The sequence below is a fragment of the Aspergillus japonicus genome (genome assembly GCF_003184785.1).
Source record: "Aspergillus japonicus CBS 114.51 unplaced genomic scaffold BO86scaffold_28, whole genome shotgun sequence".
NCBI lineage: Eukaryota > Fungi > Ascomycota > Eurotiomycetes > Eurotiales > Aspergillaceae > Aspergillus > Aspergillus japonicus.
The window spans coordinates 160,133-179,919 of record NW_020291665.1 but is presented as its reverse complement, the minus strand read 5'-3'; the positions used below and the strand labels follow the sequence as shown (position 1 = coordinate 179,919).

General features: G+C 54.0%; 8 protein-coding genes across 8 annotated transcripts; 5 read left to right on the top strand and 3 right to left on the bottom strand.

Moving 5' to 3' along the window:
• Positions 1 to 85: 85 nt before the first annotated feature.
• Positions 86 to 2,465, top strand: BO86DRAFT_389690 (MFS general substrate transporter). The gene is made up of 3 exons (XM_025672202.1): positions 86 to 670; positions 725 to 1,687; positions 1,750 to 2,465. The coding sequence occupies exons 1-3, from the start codon at positions 438 to 440 to the stop codon at positions 2,141 to 2,143; spliced, it is 1,590 nt and encodes a 529-aa protein (XP_025527106.1). The 5' UTR covers positions 86 to 437; the 3' UTR covers positions 2,144 to 2,465.
• A 78-nt stretch (positions 2,466 to 2,543) lies between these two features.
• Positions 2,544 to 5,635, bottom strand: BO86DRAFT_389689 (flavodoxin and radical SAM domain protein). Its single transcript, XM_025672201.1, has 2 exons — positions 5,347 to 5,635; positions 2,544 to 5,287 (listed from the first exon to the last, which is right to left on the bottom strand). The coding sequence occupies exons 1-2, from the start codon at positions 5,369 to 5,371 to the stop codon at positions 2,958 to 2,960; spliced, it is 2,355 nt and encodes a 784-aa protein (XP_025527105.1). The 5' UTR covers positions 5,372 to 5,635; the 3' UTR covers positions 2,544 to 2,957.
• A 254-nt stretch (positions 5,636 to 5,889) lies between these two features.
• BO86DRAFT_363363 (putative dipeptidase) lies at positions 5,890 to 7,832 on the top strand. The gene is made up of 3 exons (XM_025669966.1): positions 5,890 to 6,424; positions 6,485 to 6,697; positions 6,758 to 7,832. The coding sequence occupies exons 1-3, from the start codon at positions 6,193 to 6,195 to the stop codon at positions 7,675 to 7,677; spliced, it is 1,365 nt and encodes a 454-aa protein (XP_025527104.1). The 5' UTR covers positions 5,890 to 6,192; the 3' UTR covers positions 7,678 to 7,832.
• Positions 7,833 to 9,938: 2,106 nt separating this feature from the next.
• Positions 9,939 to 11,348, top strand: BO86DRAFT_389686 (MFS general substrate transporter). The gene has a single exon (XM_025672200.1). The coding sequence runs from the start codon at positions 10,092 to 10,094 to the stop codon at positions 11,097 to 11,099; it is 1,008 nt and encodes a 335-aa protein (XP_025527103.1). The 5' UTR covers positions 9,939 to 10,091; the 3' UTR covers positions 11,100 to 11,348.
• A 393-nt stretch (positions 11,349 to 11,741) lies between these two features.
• Positions 11,742 to 12,850, top strand: BO86DRAFT_456646 (NUDIX hydrolase; the record flags this gene model as incomplete). The annotated part of the gene is made up of 1 exon (XM_025677178.1): positions 11,742 to 12,850. The coding sequence occupies exon 1, from the start codon at positions 11,921 to 11,923 to the stop codon at positions 12,848 to 12,850; it is 930 nt and encodes a 309-aa protein (XP_025527102.1). The 5' UTR covers positions 11,742 to 11,920.
• A 216-nt stretch (positions 12,851 to 13,066) lies between these two features.
• Positions 13,067 to 15,095, bottom strand: BO86DRAFT_456645 (putative phenol 2-monooxygenase; the record flags this gene model as incomplete). The annotated part of the gene is made up of 5 exons (XM_025677177.1): positions 13,067 to 13,176; positions 13,230 to 13,346; positions 13,394 to 13,568; positions 13,620 to 14,507; positions 14,580 to 15,095. The coding sequence occupies 5 exons, from the start codon at positions 15,093 to 15,095 to the stop codon at positions 13,067 to 13,069; spliced, it is 1,806 nt and encodes a 601-aa protein (XP_025527101.1).
• Positions 15,096 to 15,516: 421 nt separating this feature from the next.
• Positions 15,517 to 17,281, bottom strand: sitA (TOR signaling pathway phosphatase SitA). Its single transcript, XM_025672199.1, has 4 exons — positions 16,974 to 17,281; positions 16,514 to 16,907; positions 16,117 to 16,448; positions 15,517 to 16,062 (listed from the first exon to the last, which is right to left on the bottom strand). The coding sequence occupies exons 1-4, from the start codon at positions 17,125 to 17,127 to the stop codon at positions 15,773 to 15,775; spliced, it is 1,170 nt and encodes a 389-aa protein (XP_025527100.1). The 5' UTR covers positions 17,128 to 17,281; the 3' UTR covers positions 15,517 to 15,772.
• Positions 17,282 to 17,633: 352 nt separating this feature from the next.
• On the top strand, positions 17,634 to 19,420 carry BO86DRAFT_400170 (putative nonsense-mediated mRNA decay protein Upf3; the record flags this gene model as incomplete). The annotated part of the gene is made up of 2 exons (XM_025673690.1): positions 17,634 to 17,884; positions 17,941 to 19,420. The coding sequence occupies 2 exons, from the start codon at positions 17,634 to 17,636 to the stop codon at positions 19,418 to 19,420; spliced, it is 1,731 nt and encodes a 576-aa protein (XP_025527099.1).
• Between the last annotated feature and the right edge of the window lie 367 nt (positions 19,421 to 19,787).

The following is a 19,787-nucleotide window of genomic DNA, read 5'->3' as shown; positions in this document are numbered from 1 at the left end:
AAGCCCGGGATTGACTTGCCCAAGGATGAACCCTAGCGACTGGGACTCGAGGCTCGATCACCAAGCCTCGGACAGCTGCTGCTTAGTGCAGAGAGCAGATGCTGCATGTTTGCTTCCTTGCCCAGAACTCACCCATTCGCTGGTTCCAACCGTCAGAATCACAACCGCTGAATCCCAGGGCAATGCGACCTTAAGATGGCTGCGCAACCGCCTGCGGCCGCTCGCAACTGACCACACAAACCCTCCTGTGGCTGGGGAGGACAGCGTTGCCCTGCAGTGTGCAACGTCTTGGAAACTCTGCTTGCTTTGTTTGAGTGAAATGTCCAGCATTTTCCCCGTGTTTGCGGAGTTAAGTCAAGCCGTGAGCCTGGAGTACATAATGGGCGACCGAGACAGAGGTTGAGGCCAAACCCCCACGGGCAGCCAGCATATGCGATATGACGGAGTCGAAATCTGCTCAGATTCATTCAGGAGACGCAGATGCCCCGAACAGCGACCATGTCAATTCATCAACTGAGGACGTTCGATCCACCTCCCAGCCGACGGTGTGGGCGACCATCAAGCAATCCTATAAAATCTTGGGCTACTGCCTTGCTCTGACTGCCGGCATCCTGCTGTACGGGTATGATATGGTCATTGTGAGCAATGTGTCATCCATGCCACAGTTCCAGTAAGAGGTTTCTTGCACCCCGCGGTCTACCTCTTCAGTACTCACAATCGCAAGGCGTGACTATGGTCGGGGATTGAAGGGACAACTGATCATTCCCTCTGTCTGGCTGAGCCTCTGGAGCGTGGCCGGCCCGATCGGGGGCTTGTTCGGTGCGATTGCGGGCGGCTTTGTCCAGGACCGTATCGGTCGCCGCTTTTCGTTAGCCATCGCCAGCCTGCTTTCCGCCATAGCAGTCGCCGTGTTGTATGTCTCCAATCTTGCGACCCAGATCGACGACCGCAGGGCTATCTTCTTAGTGGGAAAATTGGTTCAGGGATTCGCCGTGTACATGGTCGTATGCACGGCTGAGACCTATATGTCAGAAGTCCTACCCACCTTGCTACGAGGGCCGACTCTCGCCCTCTTTCCCATCTTCACACTCGTGGGTCAGTTGGTAGGCAGCGCTGTGGTCCGGAATGCCCTCCACACTCCCGGCGCGAGAGGTTACCTCAACTGCTTCCTTTCGCAATGGCCCTTCTCAGCTCTGTCCCTTTTAGTGTCCGTCATGATCCCTGAGAGCCCTACGCATCTCGTTCGCCAGAGCCGACTGGACGAAGCGCTCAAAGCACAGAAACGACTGGATTCCGCCGAGGTGGACTCCATGGCCAAGATCCAGCAGCTGCGCGCATCCGCACAGCTCGGGGAGCAAGAATCCGCGGGATACCGCGAGTGTTTCGTGGGTGTCAACCGGCGACGCACGATCATCGTCCTCTTCGTGAACATAATCCCGAATATGCTGGGACTCGTGCTGTTGGCGAAAGCCAGCTATTTCTTGCAGATCATCGGCATGGGAGCGAATACAAGCATTATGATGCTGCAAGTCAGCTTGGGGCTGGGGTTAGCAGCCAACATCTTCAGCTTCTGGACGCTGTCGCGATTTGGCCGGGTGTCGCTCATCATTGCAAGCTTGGGGATCATCGCACTGTTGTGGCTGGGTATGGGCATTGCCGGCTGTTTTCATGGAGAAGTCACTGTCTGGTTAGTTGTCTTCCACTCCTCAAGTGGCAGGCTAAGGGGGCACGTCTGCTAATGACCGATAGGTACTCGGCTGTGACTTTCTGTTTGGTCGTCGTCTTCAACGGAGCTGGGGCATGGCCGGCGACCTACGCCGTGGGCGCGGAGACATCTTCCCTACGGCTCCGCGCCAAGACGCAAGGACTAGGATGGCTCGTCAATTGTCTGGCAACTGGGGTTGCCGGTCTGGTACTGCCCTATGCATTCAACCCGGACCAAGGCGCATTGGGCGCCAAAACAGGGTTCCTGTTCTCCGCCTCCAGTATCGTGGCACTGGTGATAACATGGTTTCTCGTGCCGGAGATGAGAAACCGAACTCCAACTGAGATTGAACGTATGTTCGGAAACCATCTGCCGACGAAGGAGTTCAGAAAATGGTCACCTGAAATGGATGAGGTGACAGTCAGGTTGGGTGTCTGACTGACTGCTCGGACCTTCGGGTGGCCAGTTATTCCCTATCGCCCAGTAGCGTCATGCTTCTCGCTCTGTGTTGACGACTTTGATGATGCCGGTGATCTCTGGCAATGATGTGTTTGAGAAGCAACGTTGTTACAAAGCGGATTCAGTTAATGAGACTCTTACTTGTTGAATCACATCTCTTCCTTCGTCATTATCTAAGCAGGCCGTCACTCTGCCAGCCACAAAACCAGAACCTCAGGAATGACCTTTCATCCCGAAACTGGTTAGAAGCAATGAATGACTAGTGGTGATGCTTGAGTTGTCAATTTGAAAACGACCGTCCGTTTGACCACTGAGAAAGTATTGGTTAGTTTGAATCTGACATGGACACTAAGTATGCATGATAATCAAAATATAGCTAGAATTCGTCATGGTTCCTCGACTAAATACATGAATCATAGAAGAAATCCAGCCAGCCTTGTCACTGGCACATCAGCTGACTTCGGCTGGAGTATATACTGTTGTCCGACGGTCTTGGCTAGAAATTGGGAAGATTTTTGGCGTCTGTGAGACGCTGGGCGCAGAATGGCCCGGTTTTGTTGCTTCGCTTTTCACGGTAGCTGCACTCGGTGCAAGCTGGGTTCGTCGGCCATGGCCTGACAGCTAAGTGGGTTTTTCGATAGGATGGTGCTCCTGAATTCTTTCACAGCTGCGGAATCGATTCGAAAATGATTGTGTGCCATTTGATAGACGGGCCATGAGGTAGGCCTCAAAGGGCCTTTATGGCGCTCATAGGGGTGGCACGGTACTTGAACATGACAGGAGACAAGTTCAATCAATCCTGAGCTGCCGCTGCAGCTTGGAGGCCCTTCTTCTTGCCTTTCTTGTACACACGCTCATCGTTGGGGTCAAAGCCGCCGTTGCCCCACAAGGCCCACTCGAGCGTTTCACTCATGTAATCCTCGGGTTTGAAGGGGGTGCCGTCTGCCTTCTCCTTCTCCAAAAGTTCGAAGAAGCGGTCGTAATCGATCCGCGAGTGCCACTTTCCGTTCACGTGGAAGCGCTCCGATGCAATAAGTGCACAGCAGCTGTGAGCATGCTCCGCGGCGAGTCCATACTTGAGACCGCGGCGCTCCAACTCCTTGTTAAGGGAGGTGACAAACTCCTGGATTTCCTCGTAGAAAGGCACGTTCTGCATAGTCAGCCCAGCTCCCGCACTGGTGCTAGTACCACAGTAAGTAACGCCCTTGATCTCGATGAAGCAAGGCAGTGCCTTCTCAACCAGGTTCGCATATCCAATGACCTCGTCGTCCACATTGAATCCCTTCACCAGCGTAAGACGGAAGACAGTGCGCTGCATGTGACGCTTCTCGCGAAGAATGTCCAGACAACGCTGGAAACGCTCCCAGAAGTCACGGTGAAGAGGACGGTCAATCTTTCTCAGACTTTCCCGGTTGCTCGCGTCAATGGAAACGTACAACTGAGTCACTCGGTTGAGGGTCTCGAGCTGGTCGGGATGTTGAGCATTGCAGACAAGGAAGCTAGAAATGCGCTCGCTGTGCAGCATGTCCAAGAACTGGTTGATGTGAGGATAGAAGATCGGTTCGCCCACCAAGCTGAGAGCGCAGTGGCGGATGCGCATGGCCTCCGCGAATCGTTCAGCACGCACCCCGGGAACACCACGCATCATCTTGATCTTTTTGTAATGACCCTCCTTGATACCATTGAAGATCAGGTCAGGAGAATCCACCTTCCAACGCCAAGTTGTGCCAACCGGGTTAGTGCCATGTCTCCAGCAGAAGATACATTTGTTGCTGCAGGAAAGGGACGGGGTAGCTTCCATGCAAAGGTGCGAGCGGATACCATAGAACGAGAATTTGTAACAGGAGCCACGGCCACGCAACGCGGACTTAGTCCAGCGACAGATCTTGACACCCGAGTGGGAACCAACAATGGTGTAGCCTTGTTTGGTAAGGGCTGCGTAGGTTGGCGATGTCTTCGGGACCATTTCCTTCTCAGTGGGTTGAATAGCGGACGCAGGAGAAGCGCCCGCGGTAGTGAAGTCAACGGGAACAGGGGCTCCCGATCCGCTCTGGCTATCAGCGCTGAACTTGATGTCTTCCAGGTCAACCACATCTTGAGCCTTGTTACGTTTCCGGTTCTTCTTAGAACTGTCATCAGAGCCTTCTTCCTCCAGGTCCTCCTCGTCACTTTCGAGAGGGTCACCGCTGCCAGGAACACCCTCACCCAATCCACCATTTTCCAAGATGTCACCCAGGATATCTTGAAGACCATGAGACCATTCTTTCAAAGCAGCTTCCGCATCACCTTTGACATCGCCAAGTCCAAGGGGATACGCCCGCTTCCGACCCGTAAGCTTCGCCATCCACCGATCGAGTTCCTTGGCTTGGTAGCAGTATCCCTCCTCCTCGGTCGGCCATCCTTCCTTGTCACCGAAACCAAAGACAGCGTAGCCAGCCAGAGACGAGAGCGGCGCGGTATCGATGCGGAAGTCATTGTGGGTTTCGTCAAGGTGGCCAAGGAAAGTGTTCAGAATAGTATCAATGTTGTACGAGGGGATCAGCAAGCAGTAAACGTAGCGCGTTCCGGGCGAGTTGGACGGAGGCTTGGGTGCAGCGGCGAAGTAATCATCGAAATCAACGTAGGAGAGGTCATGGATCTGAGGAGGAAGAATGGCCCGCTCACGGTTCTCCGGATCGGCTCGTTCTTGGGCGGCGGCGCGCAGGTCTTCAAGCAACACCTGCGCATATTTCTCAGTTGTAGCGGTCAACGAGGCGTAGAAGATGATGGGCTGGATGAAGGACAAAGGCTGGTGATCCTGGTCGGAACCGGCACGTCGGCCAGCGACCTTTGAGGGCTTCTTTCCGGACACTCTCTTGGGACCAGCTGCAGACTTGGGCGCTTTCTCCCTCTCGGCGATAGTTTGGATGGTCGACTTCTCGACCTTGGTGACTTCGTCGTCGTATCCGATCGCAAGCTTTTCACTCTTCTCTGGAGAAAGGCTTCGAGGGGACGGTGGGATCGAGGAGGCAGTGGCCGTTCTAGACTTGGGTTGAAGTGTACGATAGAAGCGAATGAAAGTAAACGCAGCGACGAGAGCGAGGAGCAGCGGCAGACGATAGAAATGCCACAAGGCCAGCAGACCTGAAACAGGGCGAATAATCAGCACGAGGACGGTGCGCGAGCACGAGTGTAACGCTTACCTTCGTCTACAGCAAATTCTGCCATGATTGGAAGAATGAGATAGCCGAGCCCCTGGGTTCTGCTTCTCGCCTATTCTCCGTTTGCCTTTGAGGATCAAAGCAGACGGCCTTGCCTTGGGGACAAACGATGAAAAGAAAGAGCCGAGAAACGGCGGGTCGGATTAAGTGGGCGGAAACACTTTACTTGGGGAGGGGTTGATTGGGCCCAGAGATATTCATAGCATTACAATTACCACCACGATGCGAGGGGGGAACGATTTGAAAGATTATGATCAAACTATATTTCTCGAATTTCGAAGCGAATACATATCGATACTATAAATCCCAAAAATGGAAATAAACAAGGCCTACAAGGAAGATCCATGCTGTGTAAAGCGGCATCTCGGCGTTTCTCAAGGATTTTTTTTGGACAAGCGGTGATTGGCTCCCGCATTTACCCTGCCTTATCGGGTAATCGCGGTGATTTGTCATCCATTTCCCTTGTCGGCGCTGATAACGTCTTGATTAAATGGAGAGCCAGTATGGCGACGATTCCTTTGGATCTGATGTGATGCCACTGTCTTTCTTTTCTTCCAACAAGCACATATGAACTCTTGCTGCCTTTAGACTGTACATACAAAAAAGCTTGATTGTTGGTCTCCACGGGTCACCGATCGATTGGCTTCTTCAGGTCGACAATTTGCTGTGCTGAAAGATAAGCATGCAGGAACGCATTGCTTCTTCGTACTGAGTAATACCGCATCACCTCCTCATTCGTGACCTCCTCCCTCGATTCCACACAGACTATCAAGTGGAAACGGAGAAAGCTGCTGTATAACTATCGTTCCAGCCTCCTACCTTTGAACAATGGACACCAAGCTTGACCCTGAATCGGGAGTGTATCTATCAGATGTCGCACATCATACACAGACCCGATCTTTCTGCGCACGCAACAAGAGTCGCTTGGCCCTGACTCTTATTGCTGCGTGCCTTCTGGCTGTCTTGAGCAACACTCGTATGATTGGTGCTCGTAAATGCAGTCTCCCACTCTCCATCGAGCAGCGAGTGGAGAGGATCTTGACGGAAACACCTCTCATCGGTAAGTCCTTTCTCAACAACTCGTTCGTGTCTGATATATAACTAATATGTGCCCGTACAGACGGCCATGATGACCTTCCAATTTTCATCCGAGAAAGATTCCAAAATCACATCTACGACGACAATTTCAAAACTCCATTTACCGAAGGCGACTTGGTAGGCCATGTGGATCTACCTAGACTAGCCAAAGGCAGGGTCGGTGGCACTTTCTGGAGTGTCTTCGTCCAGTGTCCCGCCAACTGGACCGATTTCTCCGACGCGAACTACGCGATCAGTGAGTTGTCGCCCGGTTTACTTCTACTTGCAGGTAAAGGTGACTAACTGCGTCTGTTAGGCGTCCGCCAGACAATTGAGCAGGTAGACGTTATGTTGCGCCTACAGCAGTCTTACCCCGATACTTTCTCCGCGCCTCCGAATGGCACGACTGCTCTCCAAGCTTTTCGCGACGGGAAGATCATCTCCCCACTTGGGATGGAAGGGCTACACTCGATCGGAAACTCATTGGCCCAATTGCGAGACTTTCATGCGCGTGGTGTTTCGTATGCCACACTCACCCATAACTGCCACAACCGGTATGCCGATGCGGCCCTCGTTGAGATCCCGGGTGGAATCAAGAAAGCGGACGCTTTCTGGCACGGAGTCAGCGAAGCGGGTAAAACGCTCGTCCACGAGATGAACCGACTCGGCATGATTGTCGACTTGTCCCATGTGAGCAAAGACACGATGCGCGATGTCCTAGGGGCCGGAAAGGATGACTGGACCGGCAGCCGCGCGCCAGTCATCTTCAGTCACAGCTCTGCGCATGCCGTCTGTCCTCACCCACGCAATGTCCCTGACGATATCTTGGAGCTGGTCAGAGCACGCAGGTCACTGGTTATGGTCAATTTCTCTCCGGATTTTGTTTCGTGCACGGCCTCGGAGGATCCCAACGGGCTCCCTCATTTCGAGCCCGAGACTGCCACCCTGGCGCACGTTGTGGATCACATTGTGCATATTGGCGAACTAATTGGCTTTGATCATGTTGGCCTAGGAAGTGACTTTGACGGCATACCCACTGTTCCCCAGGGTCTTGAGGATGTGTCCAAGTACCCGGATTTGATCGCGGAGTTGTTGAAGCGAGGTGTCAGTGATGAGGATGCAGGAAAGGTAGCTGGAGGTAATTTGTTACGAGTGTGGAAGGAAGTCGATGACGTTGCTCTTCAATTGCAGGCCGGGGGAGCACTTCCAGCGGAGGATGACTTGTCTCATGCCTGAAGCTAATTTGTCAAATTACTCGACGCGTATGTCTCGCCTCCCATTGGACCGGGAGCCATGCCATACCGGACAAATTTGGTAGCATTCGACCTCCACCTGCTCAATCACAGCTTAAGTAAACGCAGCTTTCATGACGTACCAGCAAGGCTTGTTTGACTCTGAAACGCTCATCTGGAACTGTGACAGTTCCTTTCGGTTTGAGGTGGAAGCACACCTGCCGACTTACCATTAGACCACACATTCAGATTTGTGATCCTATTTTCGCTCAAAAGTCGTCAATGGATTCCATGCTCAAACAACAGTCGAAGATCATAATTTTGGATTGGCCAGGTCATGGTTTGTATGTATGCCTATACGTAAACCGACCAGTGGCCGATTGACCACTGTGCTTCAAATTCAGGCAGGCTGGTGGAGACATTGATGCTATGCACAACACACCTAGCATCACCTAGATTCTTGCTCACACTGTACAACTTTCAAGTTGGAAGGACGCGCGTCTTCCAGCATTGCGGGGTCGACAGTAGTCATGAACTGGGAAATCTAGGACTACAGTCCGAAGGGAGATTGGCAGGTCCTACATGAACATCGGACGATCAAGACGAGCACGGTGTATACATTTGTCCCACCTTCAAGCGGAAATCGCGATTGAAGGCAGGCGGGCATGGGCCCTTCCTGCTGGTGATCGAGAAAAGCGGCAGAAGAGGCCGACCAGCCGCACCCACCTGGGATGTAGATCTCACAATAACAATGACGCGCTAGTTCTTGCGCATGTCAAAAGAGTCTGATGGGATATCGCCACCTATTGACATGCGTCTGTCTTCCGGTGGCACGCACATGCTTTCCTAAATGGTTCAGCTCCATGAGCTTCTATTTTGAGCCGGTCTTATCGACAATTCTCAAAAGCTTGTCGGGCGCCATCGACATCATCATTCTAGAGGGATCTTTGCAAAGATAAGCATCGGTAGTCTTATCAGATTCATCATCTGCGTTTTGGTGCTATTGTCCGGCCAGAATACTTGGTTTCTGTGTCAGCAGATTAGGCTGTTGACTTGAAAGGCCGTGTCTCAATTGCTCGCGAGGGTGTTCCTGGAGGGCAACACAGATCTGCATGCTACTCGGTAGGAGATTCAGCACGATGATGTCATGAGACGCGCAAAGAAAGGTACGCTTCTGAAACGGACCTCTCATCTATGCTTTGTGCCCACTCAGATGATGATGGATGATTCATGGCGCAAAGGGTCGGAGATCAGGTGCCGGCCCAGCTCTCATCCCCAAACACACAAGAGCCTATTCTCCTCATCCAATTCATAGCAGCATACAACGTTTCATGAACCCGATCAACTTACTCTTCTGTTGATCAGCTCTTCCAACAAAGCAAGGGATACCGCTCTATTCGGGCGATGATGTGCAACAACCACTGGAGATGGCAGCATTCTTCATCTTCCATACCAGAGGTATTCCACAAGAGGCAAGATAGACACCTGAAAACCTCGGCCCCTTCGTCGCATTGCGCAAGCGCTACACCTCCCTTGCAATCTGGAGGATCCCCAAAATCAGGAATCATGTCGTCTGAGGTCCGAACGTTTGGCTATGAAGCTTCCCTTCGGGGCGGTTTCTTCCAATTTTGGTAACGGGCACATTCCAGCCCTGTGGAGTAGGTTGTTCTGCGTGTTCGGTGCGGAGAATTTTGGATGCAGAATGTCGTCGGCGGTGTTTTTTTTTTCTGTCCTTTCCTCTGGGAAGCAAGCTCTTGACAAGAGCTTCGGATGCTCGTGCTATTTAATTCTCCGCACCGCTGTTTTCTTTGTGGGAGATTCATGATGTGCTTACACCGGACAGGGATTCCGTGATAGTTTGTGCTGTGTTTTACCAAAATGGATTCAATGCAGGAGAAGCAGATCAAGCATCTTGGTGGCGGATCGGATGATGCACAACATGAAGATACTGATCGCCCAAGCCAAGAGTCGACAGTGAAGCAGGATATGACCGTTGAGCATGGACAGCCAGCTCCCGATGGCGGATATGGGTGGGTGGTCGTGGCTTGCGTGTTCTGGCTGCAAGTCAATACGTGGGGTATCAATGGGGTGAGTCCATGGATCATCATGTCATGAGTCTTTGATGCTGCAGTCAGGAGATTAACCCACGCTCAGAGCTATGGAATATTTCTGTCCCACTACATGACCAACGATGTATTTCCCGGGACCAGTTCCTTCGCCTACTCCATGGTGGGCGGCTTATCAATTGGCTGCGCGTACCTGATGGCCCCATTCACCGTCTACTTGATCCGAACGCAAGGCACTCATGCCACCCTGATTGGGGGCATCATCGTCCAGAGCGGAGGCTTGATAGCGGCCTCTTTCGCCACGAAGATCTGGCAGCTCTTCCTGGCGCAGGGAGTCTGTTTTGGAACCGGCATGGGCGTCATCTATATGACGTACCTGGGCATCCCGGCACAGTGGTTTGAGCGCAAACGCAGCATCGCAAACGCGATCCCCGCCGCCGGAGCCGGAACGGGCGGGATCATCTACTCGCTGGCGATCCAGTCGATGATCGAGAACATCGGGCTGGGGTGGACGTACCGCACGCTGGCGCTGGTGTCGCTCACGGCGAATCTGGTGAGCGCGGCGTTCCTGCGCGACCGCCACAAGGCGACGGCGAGCCGGCACACGGCGTTCCAGTTCCCCTTGCTCCGGCGGGCGGAGTTCGTGCTGCTGCTGGGGTGGGCGATCTTCAGCACGCTCGGGTTCGTCGCGGTCAACTTCAGCCTGCCGAACTTCGCCGTCTCGATCGGGCTGTCGTCGCACCAGAGCAGTGTGGTCGGCGCGCTGCATAATCTGGGCCAGGGGGTCGGGCGGCCGCTGATTGGGCTGCTGAGCGATCGCTGGGGCCGGCTGAACGTCGCGTCGGTGCTGTCATTGGTCTGCGCGGGTTTCTGCTTCGCGATCTGGATCCCCGCCCAGGATATGGCGGTCGTCTCGGTCTTCGCAACGATCGGGGGCATGGTGTCGGGTACCTTTTTCGCCACGGTGGCCCCCGTGATCGTCGAGGTGATTGGGCTGCAAGACCTGCCGGGCGCGCTGAGCATCCTCTGGCTCGTTCTGATCTCGCCCGGGGCGTTTGGCGAGGCGATCGCGCAGGCGCTGCGGCGGCCGGCATGGGGCACGGCAGCCTACCAGCCGGTGCAGGTCTTCTCGGGGATCCTCTACATCGCGGCGGCGCTGTGTTTGTGGTTTGTGCGAGGGTGGAAGGTCCAACAAAACATGCGGGAGGAGAGTGAACAGGCGAGTCAACACAAGGATCTCACCGATGTGGTGGTATATGCCAAAGAGGGAGAGGAAGAGGAAGGAGAAGTGGTGAGGAAGTCGGTGTGGAGGGATCCCGTTGGGCTGGGAAGGGAAATGGTGCGTTGGTATCGTGTGTGAGGTGAGGAAAGGGAAATGAAAATCCAAAAATGATAAAAAAGAAAAACAGGAGACAAAGGAAACAAAAGCACGGGAGAAACAGAAACGAATTAGGGCACAGAGCCTTGTTTCTGTTGTTGTTGTGGTTGATGATGAGAATGATGGTGGTGGTGGTGGTGTCGGTGGTGTTGGACCAAAAGATTGGGCATACTTGAGTGGAATTACAGACAAACCCATTTCGATAGATCAATTGAAAGGGGAAGGGCGGAATGGACATGGAATATAACATCGGTCAATAACCTAGCAATTTTATTTTATTTTACTTTTTCTGCTTTTTCTTTTTCTTTTTCTTTTCTTTTCTTTTCTGTCACTGTCACTTGTCACACCTTAATTTAATTTTTCGAATCTTAATTTCTGAATTTTAAGACTGGTGCATTGGATGAAGTGAGATCCATCAGATCGGCCTAAAATTAGCTGAATCCTTCGTGATGGGAAAAAGGGAAAAAGGGAAGGGAGAATCTTTCTTGACCGCCAGATTGTGAAAAGCAACAACTGGTGGTTTCTTACTTTTTTGTGATGCACACCGAAAGAATCGAGACGAAGAGGAGGTGAGAGGGAAAAGTTTATCAACACTGACAATGCCAGGTCTATTTCTTGTAGTTTGTGAATCTGTTTTCTTTTACTTTTACTTTCTACATCTCCAATGAATCTTGACTTTTTACATTAGAGTCTTAAAACTTATTTATTGTCTTTATCTTGCACCGGGTTTTGTAAGTATAGCTAAAGCCATCGTCAACAACAACAACAATACCCGCAAACTACTATACCGCCACCACAACAAAATGCTCCCCGCGCAACAACAACTGCCAATCCCATACATTGTGCCTCCCCATCTGGAGGAATACAACATCCCGCTGTCCGCTTTCGCGGCCGCCCGTCCTCAGTTCCACAACATCGTCGGCGGTGCGTTCATCTTCTCGACCACCGTGCCGGACGCCGTGACTTCGATTACCACATCTGCTTCTGCTCCGACGACTACAAAGAGAGCAGCACAGGGAACGACAGCGCCCACATCCCCATTAGCGTCGACACCTCCACCTGTACCTGTCTCTGCATCGTCATCCCCATCCCCATCCCCATCCTCATCGCCCTCATCGCCCACCCCAACAGCAGCAGCACAATCCCCACAAACCCCGACCTCCTCCTCTTCCACCACCTCCACCCCCGCAACAACCCCAGGCACGACCCCAGACGACCACCTCTACAGTCTCTCCCCCGATGACGATCTTCACGGGGTTCACGAACCCGAACCTAAAACCCTCCTCCTCCAACGCAGCATCACAGACTCCTACCCGTGCCACTGGGAGAACCCCGGCGGCCTGATCGACCCCGTCCGCGACGCCACCGTGCTGGCGGGCGTGGCGCGCGAGGTCCGCGAGGAGACGGGGCTCCACGTCTCCCGGTTCGTGGATCTCGTGTGCGTCGACGAGTGGACCAAGATGAAGCGCGGGGTGCTGCTGCAGGAGACCAAGGTGACGTTTCTCGTGGAGGTGAGGGAGGCGGCGGCGGCGGGCTGGGAGGAGAGGGTCAAATTGGCCGAAGGGGAGCATCAGGCTTTTGTGTGGGTGGGCGAGGGCGAGGTGCGTGGGGTGGTGAGGGATAAGGGCAAGAAGCGGAAAGCCAGTGGCAGGTTGGGGGTGGGGTTTATTAATGAGCAAGGGGGGAATGTGCTGAGGGGGTTTGAGGTGGTGAGGGGGTTGAGGGGGTGTTGAGTTTCTGGATATTTGGGGATGATGGGGTTGTGGTGATGGAGTTGGGGTTAGAGGGAAGGGAGGTTTGGTGGGTTTTGGGTGTATGGTAGATTGACAGGGACTATTTGCGGCTGCGTTTTCGTTTTAGAATGGTTGGTGTAAGGTATAACATGTGCATTGTAGGTATTGTGGATGAGGTTATGGTACAGGTTTATCATCATGGAATCGTCGGAGATCTTATAGCTTGCTTTCTGGCCCAGAGTTCGGGTCTTCTTGGGGTGATAAACATCCTGAGAAGAATTGGCCGATCTGGCGATAATCGTCGAGACTGAGCACTGTCGATACATCTGGATCTGTGTCACTAGCTGATCTGATTACTGAAGAGGTAGAGGAAACTCACATTGATCAGGGCGGACGATGATGATCGCTCCCCTCTCAGGGTTTATCCCCAGATGCTCATAAACATGTCCATGGCCCTTGTTGTAGCTCTCGTCGTCGAAGAAGATTTTATGGATGTCTTCCCTGTTGTTAGCAAGCATATACCAAAGGAGCCAGAATACTCACCTCTTGTCTGGTTCTTGCCGGTAACAGGGTAAAAGCATGAAGGAATCTCTTCCAGTTCAACACTGTGTCGCTGGCCATATCCAACCAATATCGGCTCGATCAAGCCGTCTGCGTCGCCTCCCTCCAGACGGAAAGTCCGCAAAGGACTGTCGCTCGAGCTAAGATAGCTTCCTAGCTGTATGGGGATCAATGTCATGCTCGATCGGTAAACAGGCACGTCACTTACAGCATCCAATCTAGTTTTGTTCTGGGTGATACTGAGATCACCAACAAAGGCGATGACCCTCCACCTGCCGTCAGACTTCAGAGTCGTGGCTAGTTGCAACGGTTTCGAATCGCAGAAGCGCACCACCTGTGCGCTAGGCAGTCTCATCCCCACGACGACATTCGTCGAAAGCTCTTTCGACACACCCGTGTCGGAGGTGATAGACGATTCGTCATACTTGGCCGTAAGACCCGCAGTATACTTCCCAGACTTGATGAACCCCTCCTGGAACTCCTGGGGCGATGCGTCCCCCTTAGACGAAAAGAGCTTCGCAAAGTATCGATCGAAGTTGATCAGATCAATAGCCACCTTCTGCCGCTCCAGCACGTACGTCTCCAGCAGAGACGGAGGGGCCAGCCCCTTCAGGACCGACGCCAACTTCCAGCCCATATTGTACCCATCCTGGAGACTGACATTCATGCCCTGCCCGGCTTTGGGGGAGTGGGTATGGCAGGCGTCTCCCGCAAGGAAGACGCGATAGTCCTTGTGGAAGCAGTCGGCATGACGCTGGCCGATCGCATACGCCGACCACCACACCGTCTCCACGAACTCGATCCGATACTGACTCAGGATCTTCTTCGCGGCCTGCTGCAGATCCTCCAGCTTAACATCCTTGGCCCTGGTCCCCGCAGGGAGCTCGATGTAGAACCGCGTCAGGTTGTCGCTGTCCCCTTCTCTAGGGATGATCAGCAGGTTACCTGCTTTCGAGCGGATCGTCGACTTCTTCCGGATATCCGGATAATCCGTGCGGGGGACCATATCCATCACGCCCCAGACGGCGTCCGTACTATCCCCGACCATATTGTACCCGAGCACCTTCCGCACGGTACTATGCGCTCCATCGCATGCCTGGTTCATTCCCAATCAGCCACTCCCAACCACCTCAACAATGTGACAACATGTTAATAAACATAAACATACCATAACATACTTGGCCTCAAACCTCTCCACCGTCCCCGCCTTCTCCGCCGTCACCGTCACCGGATACGCCTCGGGATCCGCCACCTTGGTCCGATCCACCTCGACCCCCTGCACGGTATACCCATAATCGATCTCCTGCCCATTGAACCGCCGCATCGCCTCGATCAGCAGCATGTTGATCCGCGCCTGGTTCAGGATGACGTGCGGCTGATGCGACAGGCCCGGCTGCGTGTCCGCCGTCCTGCCCGTGCGCCGAATCGCCCCGGACCCATCCTCGTCCGCCCAGAACACCACCTCCAGCACGTGGTACGCTTCGCGCAGCAGCTCGTCGCCGATCCCGAAGCTCTCGAAGATCTCGACCGTCCGGCACTGCACCCCATCCGCCTGGCCCATCGTCATCGGGCCCGAGCGCCGCTCCAGCACCTTGCACCGCAGCCCGTATCGCGCCAGCCAGGTCGCCGCGCAGAGGCCGGCCGAGCCGCTGCCGCAGATGAGGACGTCGACTTGTTGGATCATCGTTTTTGCTGTGATTGGGAATGGGAATGAGTCAGGGTATTAGTGTGGTGAGAGGAGGAAGGGGTTCTCGGTTCGGTTGGAGCTCATTGTTCGTGTTGATATATGCCTCGTGGCCGGAATGCATCCCGATGAGAGTATAGGTATAGGTATATAGTGCTTGACAGTGGTGAGCGCCGGGCTGAGTGCGGTGCCACTGTACCCCGGAATCCATTCCGGGGCTCGGCTGAGGAGCCGGGGCCCTCGGTCGCGCTGTGCTCCAATCAGGTGGAGCCTGCTGTCGCCTCCGCAATTTTGCGGGTTCTGGACTATTCTCGATAGAATGCAGCAAGATGAAGGAGTAAAGTGTCAATGCTACAATCTGTGCACTCATGGGAATGGCGCACCAGGTCATCGCCCATGTCATGGTCTAGAAAGGAGTCTGTATAGCCGCCAACGATAATCCAATTCATCCCATCTCAGAGTATCCTAGAAACAAAAAGCTTTGTAGAATTGGTAATAATGACTTCATTAAGGTCCCTCGGTCGTTATGTATGCAGTCCATCACTTTGCCCATACCCAACTTGAGCGTGAGCACCATCCTGTAATTCACTCCCAACGCCAGCGCCGGTGCGGTTAAACCCTGGAGATATCCACGGAGATCAAGCAAGCCCCACAAAACAAATAGCAACGTCATAATTTTACAGAAAGTATTCGCTGCGGCCCGGCCGCGATGTCGGAACATGTCGTTGATCGTCGCTCACTGCACTGAAGAGCTTGAACGTCGGCTTGAGGTCATCGTTGATCTCGCAGACCGAGGCGAGGTTACCGCAGCGGTAGCAGTAGTTGGGCGCACTCCATACCGTGACCACGTTCTGATTGGTGAAATGGTACTTGTAGCCCTCGTTCACCAACTGGTGCGCTCGCGCGATTAGGGTCAGGTCGTTGACGTGGCAGAATTCGTCGGCAACTTTGTCGCCGAAGAGCCAGCCTAGATCAACGGTCAGCACGGGGCTTGGGTAGGATTTAGAGGGTGCTTGCTTACCGGCTCCTCGTGGACTGACAGCCCAAGTTTCAACATCATCCGGGTCCGACCAGACCAGATCACAGAAGGCACCCTCGTGGGGGATCTCTTGTGCTCGGGCGACAACACGGACTTGATCAAGCGTTCGAATTTCCGGGCTCAGTCCTCCGTGTACACACAGCACCCTGCCGTCAATGATGGCGCCTAGCGTCATGAAGTCGAAGACTTGGCAGCAAGCCTTCCACACAGAGGCGTTGCCATACTTCTGGAAGCACTCCTCGTAGAAGCCGTATACCTGGGTGATCTGGCGGGATTCGTGATTACCACGCACCAACGTAACTCGGTCAGGGTATCTGGAGAGTGGGGAAAGCCGTTAGGATCCGAGAGTTGTCGATATAGACAGACACGTAACACTCACTTAGCCTTGAGGCAGAGTAGGAGCGTCAGGGTCTCCAAGCTGAAATAACCCCGGTCGACGTAGTCACCGAGGAAAACGAAATTGCGGTTCAGAGTCACTTCATTCGAGCCTGCGCTCGACGAACGACCCCGTTGACTGCTGACCGAGGCTGTGTCGTCGCCGCCCTCCCCGCCTCCTGAATTTCTGAGCTTCTTCCGTAGTTTAGGATCAGTGATGGTGGACGGGGGCTCAATATCGTCGGACGTGATGACTGAGGGAGATGTCTTGGGCGGTTCGACTTCCGATTCATTAGGCATTCCGCCGGAGACCCTAAATAGTTCGAGCAGATCGTAGAATTGGCCGTGAATATCTCCACAGATTGTGACCGGGGTTGAGACGGGCTGGATGTTCGATTCTAGGGACAGGCGGTTGCGTCAATCTCTGCCTCCCAGAACGTAGCCGATCTCGGACGAGGGCCTACCTTCCATCATGAACTCCTTCACGATCTCGCAAAGTTGTTTCATGTGGGCCTCGGAGAGGTACTTGCAGTCCTTTGCGGCCTCAAGCCACTCGTCGGGGCCTGCGTTGCGCTTCAACTTGGCCGGTCCCGGCTGAGGGACCTTACTGTCAACCATGATGCTGCTAACGCCACGCTGCGGGTTGGAGGGTCGCGATAGAGATAGGTTACTAGGTGGGAGGGGTAAGGACAAAAGGATAAACGAGGGGCAGCTTGTGAAGGTATAATGAGCGAACAACGAGAAGGTCTAAAGGAAAGTGGCTCGCATACACCGGGACACACCAAGTATGCTGAGCTGGATGCGCATTAGCGGGTTCTTCCCCGCAGGGTGAATAAGATGTGATTGATGTTGGGCATGGCCGCCGGTCACGTGCACTCGCTGTCGGGATCTCGCCATCCGATGGTTATCAGCTTAACATTTCCACACGACAACAACACTGCTGATATCTGGAGTTGGTATCCAAGGGTGTGGTATCTCAAGATTCCACCTCCCTCAAAATATCACCAGCGTAGAATTGTGTTCTCAATCAATACTCCTTATCTCCCACAACAAGAACTACTCTTCCAATCGCACTCTTGGTCAGGGCGGGGGTCGCTCAGACCGAAAGAGTCTGAATATCCACCATGACGCAGACCCCAAACGGCAAGTCCACAGGAGGCGTCCTGCAAATTCCAGTGGCCGCGACTCAAAAGAATGCTTCTGCGACAACTAAAAAAGCTCCCAAGCCTCCGGCGCCGCGCCTAAAGCTCCTCATTCGACGGCTTCCGCCAGGGTTGACCAAAGCCGAATTCGAGACAGCTCTCGGCCCCGAATGGAAGACCGGAGCTGGAAAGGTCGATTGGTTCCTATACAAGCCGGGCAAAGTGTCCAAAGAGTAAGGTTTTCTTTTCTGTGGGCTTGCTCTTTGGCTAACTTGACTGCTGCAAACAGCCCAGCCAAACCTTCTCGGCCCTCGCGAGCCTACATCCACGTCGTTTCGAACGATTATACCCTGCCGCTTAGCACTCAGGTTCGCCAGACGTCTTTCCAGGATGCGCGCAACACTTTCAATGACCCTGTGCTCCTGGGACCACCCTCGTTGGAGTTTGCGCCATTCGCCAAGATCCCCGGAAGTCGTTCGCGCAAGGATGCTCGCCAGGGAACTATTGATCAGGATCCCGACTTCATCGCCTTCCTCGAGAGTCTTACCCAGCCCATAACGAAGCCAGCTGCGATTGACTCGGCCGCCGATGCGGAGGACAAGAAAGACTCGATGACAATCACGCCCTTAGTTCAATACATCAAGGACAAGAAGGCCAACAAAGCTAAGGAGTCCAGCAAGTCTTCCCGCCATAAGTCCGACAAGGACTCGAAGTCGGAGAAGATCCAAGCGAAGAAGTTGCTTCAACGGCCCGATAAAGACTCTACTCAGCCGGCCGCTGCAGAGAAGTCGGATAGGAAGAGCAGGTCCGACAGAGCTACCAAGGAAGCTGTGAAGGTGGCGAACAAGCAGGCCGCTAGTGTCGCATCCAAGCAAGCTGCAAAGTCGTCCGCCTCCAAGGACTCTCCCAAGGACGCACCCCAGCCATCGACGGAACGGAAAAGGGAACGTGGCAATATCTCTGCTGCTACCAAAATCCTCCAGCGCGATCTTGGATTGGCTCCATCCGGCGGTCGTCGACGCGGCGGGAAGGGTGCCTCTGTGGATTCCGACGCCTCGAAGAACGAACAAGTCAACGCCGCAACTCCCGAACCGCCAAAGAAGGAGGCCTCCAGCAGGTCGTCGAAGGGTGCCAATTCCTCGCAGAACTCCAGGGGTCGGGATCGTGGCCACGCTCAACAACACCCCAGCGAGCCTTCGGAAGCGGGCACTCCTCCCGTCAGCACAACCCCGAAACCTTCCAAGCCCGCCAAAGGAAAACAAGCACCGGCCGGTCCAGCAGCCACTGCCACCCAAGCTTTCCTGAAGCACGCCAACCCGTCCCAAGGTGTCACTGAGCCGTTGCTGGAAACTGCCTTCGCTCCTTTCGGTAGAGTCCTGAAGGTTGAAATCGACAAGAAGAAGGGCTTTGGCTATGTCGATTTCGCTGAGCCAGACGGACTTCAGAAAGCCATTGCTGCAAGCCCTGTCACGGTCGCTCAGAGTCAAGTAGTTGTGTTGGAGAGAAAGGCCAATCCCGGAGGGGAGAAGGGTCGCGGAAAAGGTCGTGGAGGTGAATCGCAGCCATCCACTGCGGGAGGCAGCGCCCACAACAACCGAGGCGACAAGTCCACCGAGGGCAAATCTGGAGGAAACTCATCCCGAGGACCGCGTGGTGGTCGAGGCTCCAAAGGCAAAGGCGGCTCAAAGGGTAACAGCGGCGGCAATGCGAATGCCAATGGCAACGCTGGTAACACCTCCGAGAACAAGGGAAATGCGGATGGCAAGTAAGAGGCTAGGGGTGCGCTGTACTCGATTGCAAAGATCATCTGGAGCGATAGCGTCTCGATGTTGGGTAACGCGCATGAGTCTCCCAGATCACGCATGCAGCGGAATCACGCATGGACGACTCGCTTTCTGGGCGGGACATTCAACCTGTTCACATGCACAGAGCATCTGGCGCCAGGCATCTATCATCCCTGATCCATTAGGCTGGGATACCGGAGCCCCCTCTGCATGCACACACACACAGCATTCGTCTTTGCCGGCCTTGGGACGTGAGAAGTTGCTGTCTACAGCCATGATATCCGCCAACCAGAGGCTATCTACTCGATAAGCTGCAGTGGTTACCATGGACACAACCTCTCCTGGCGAAGCT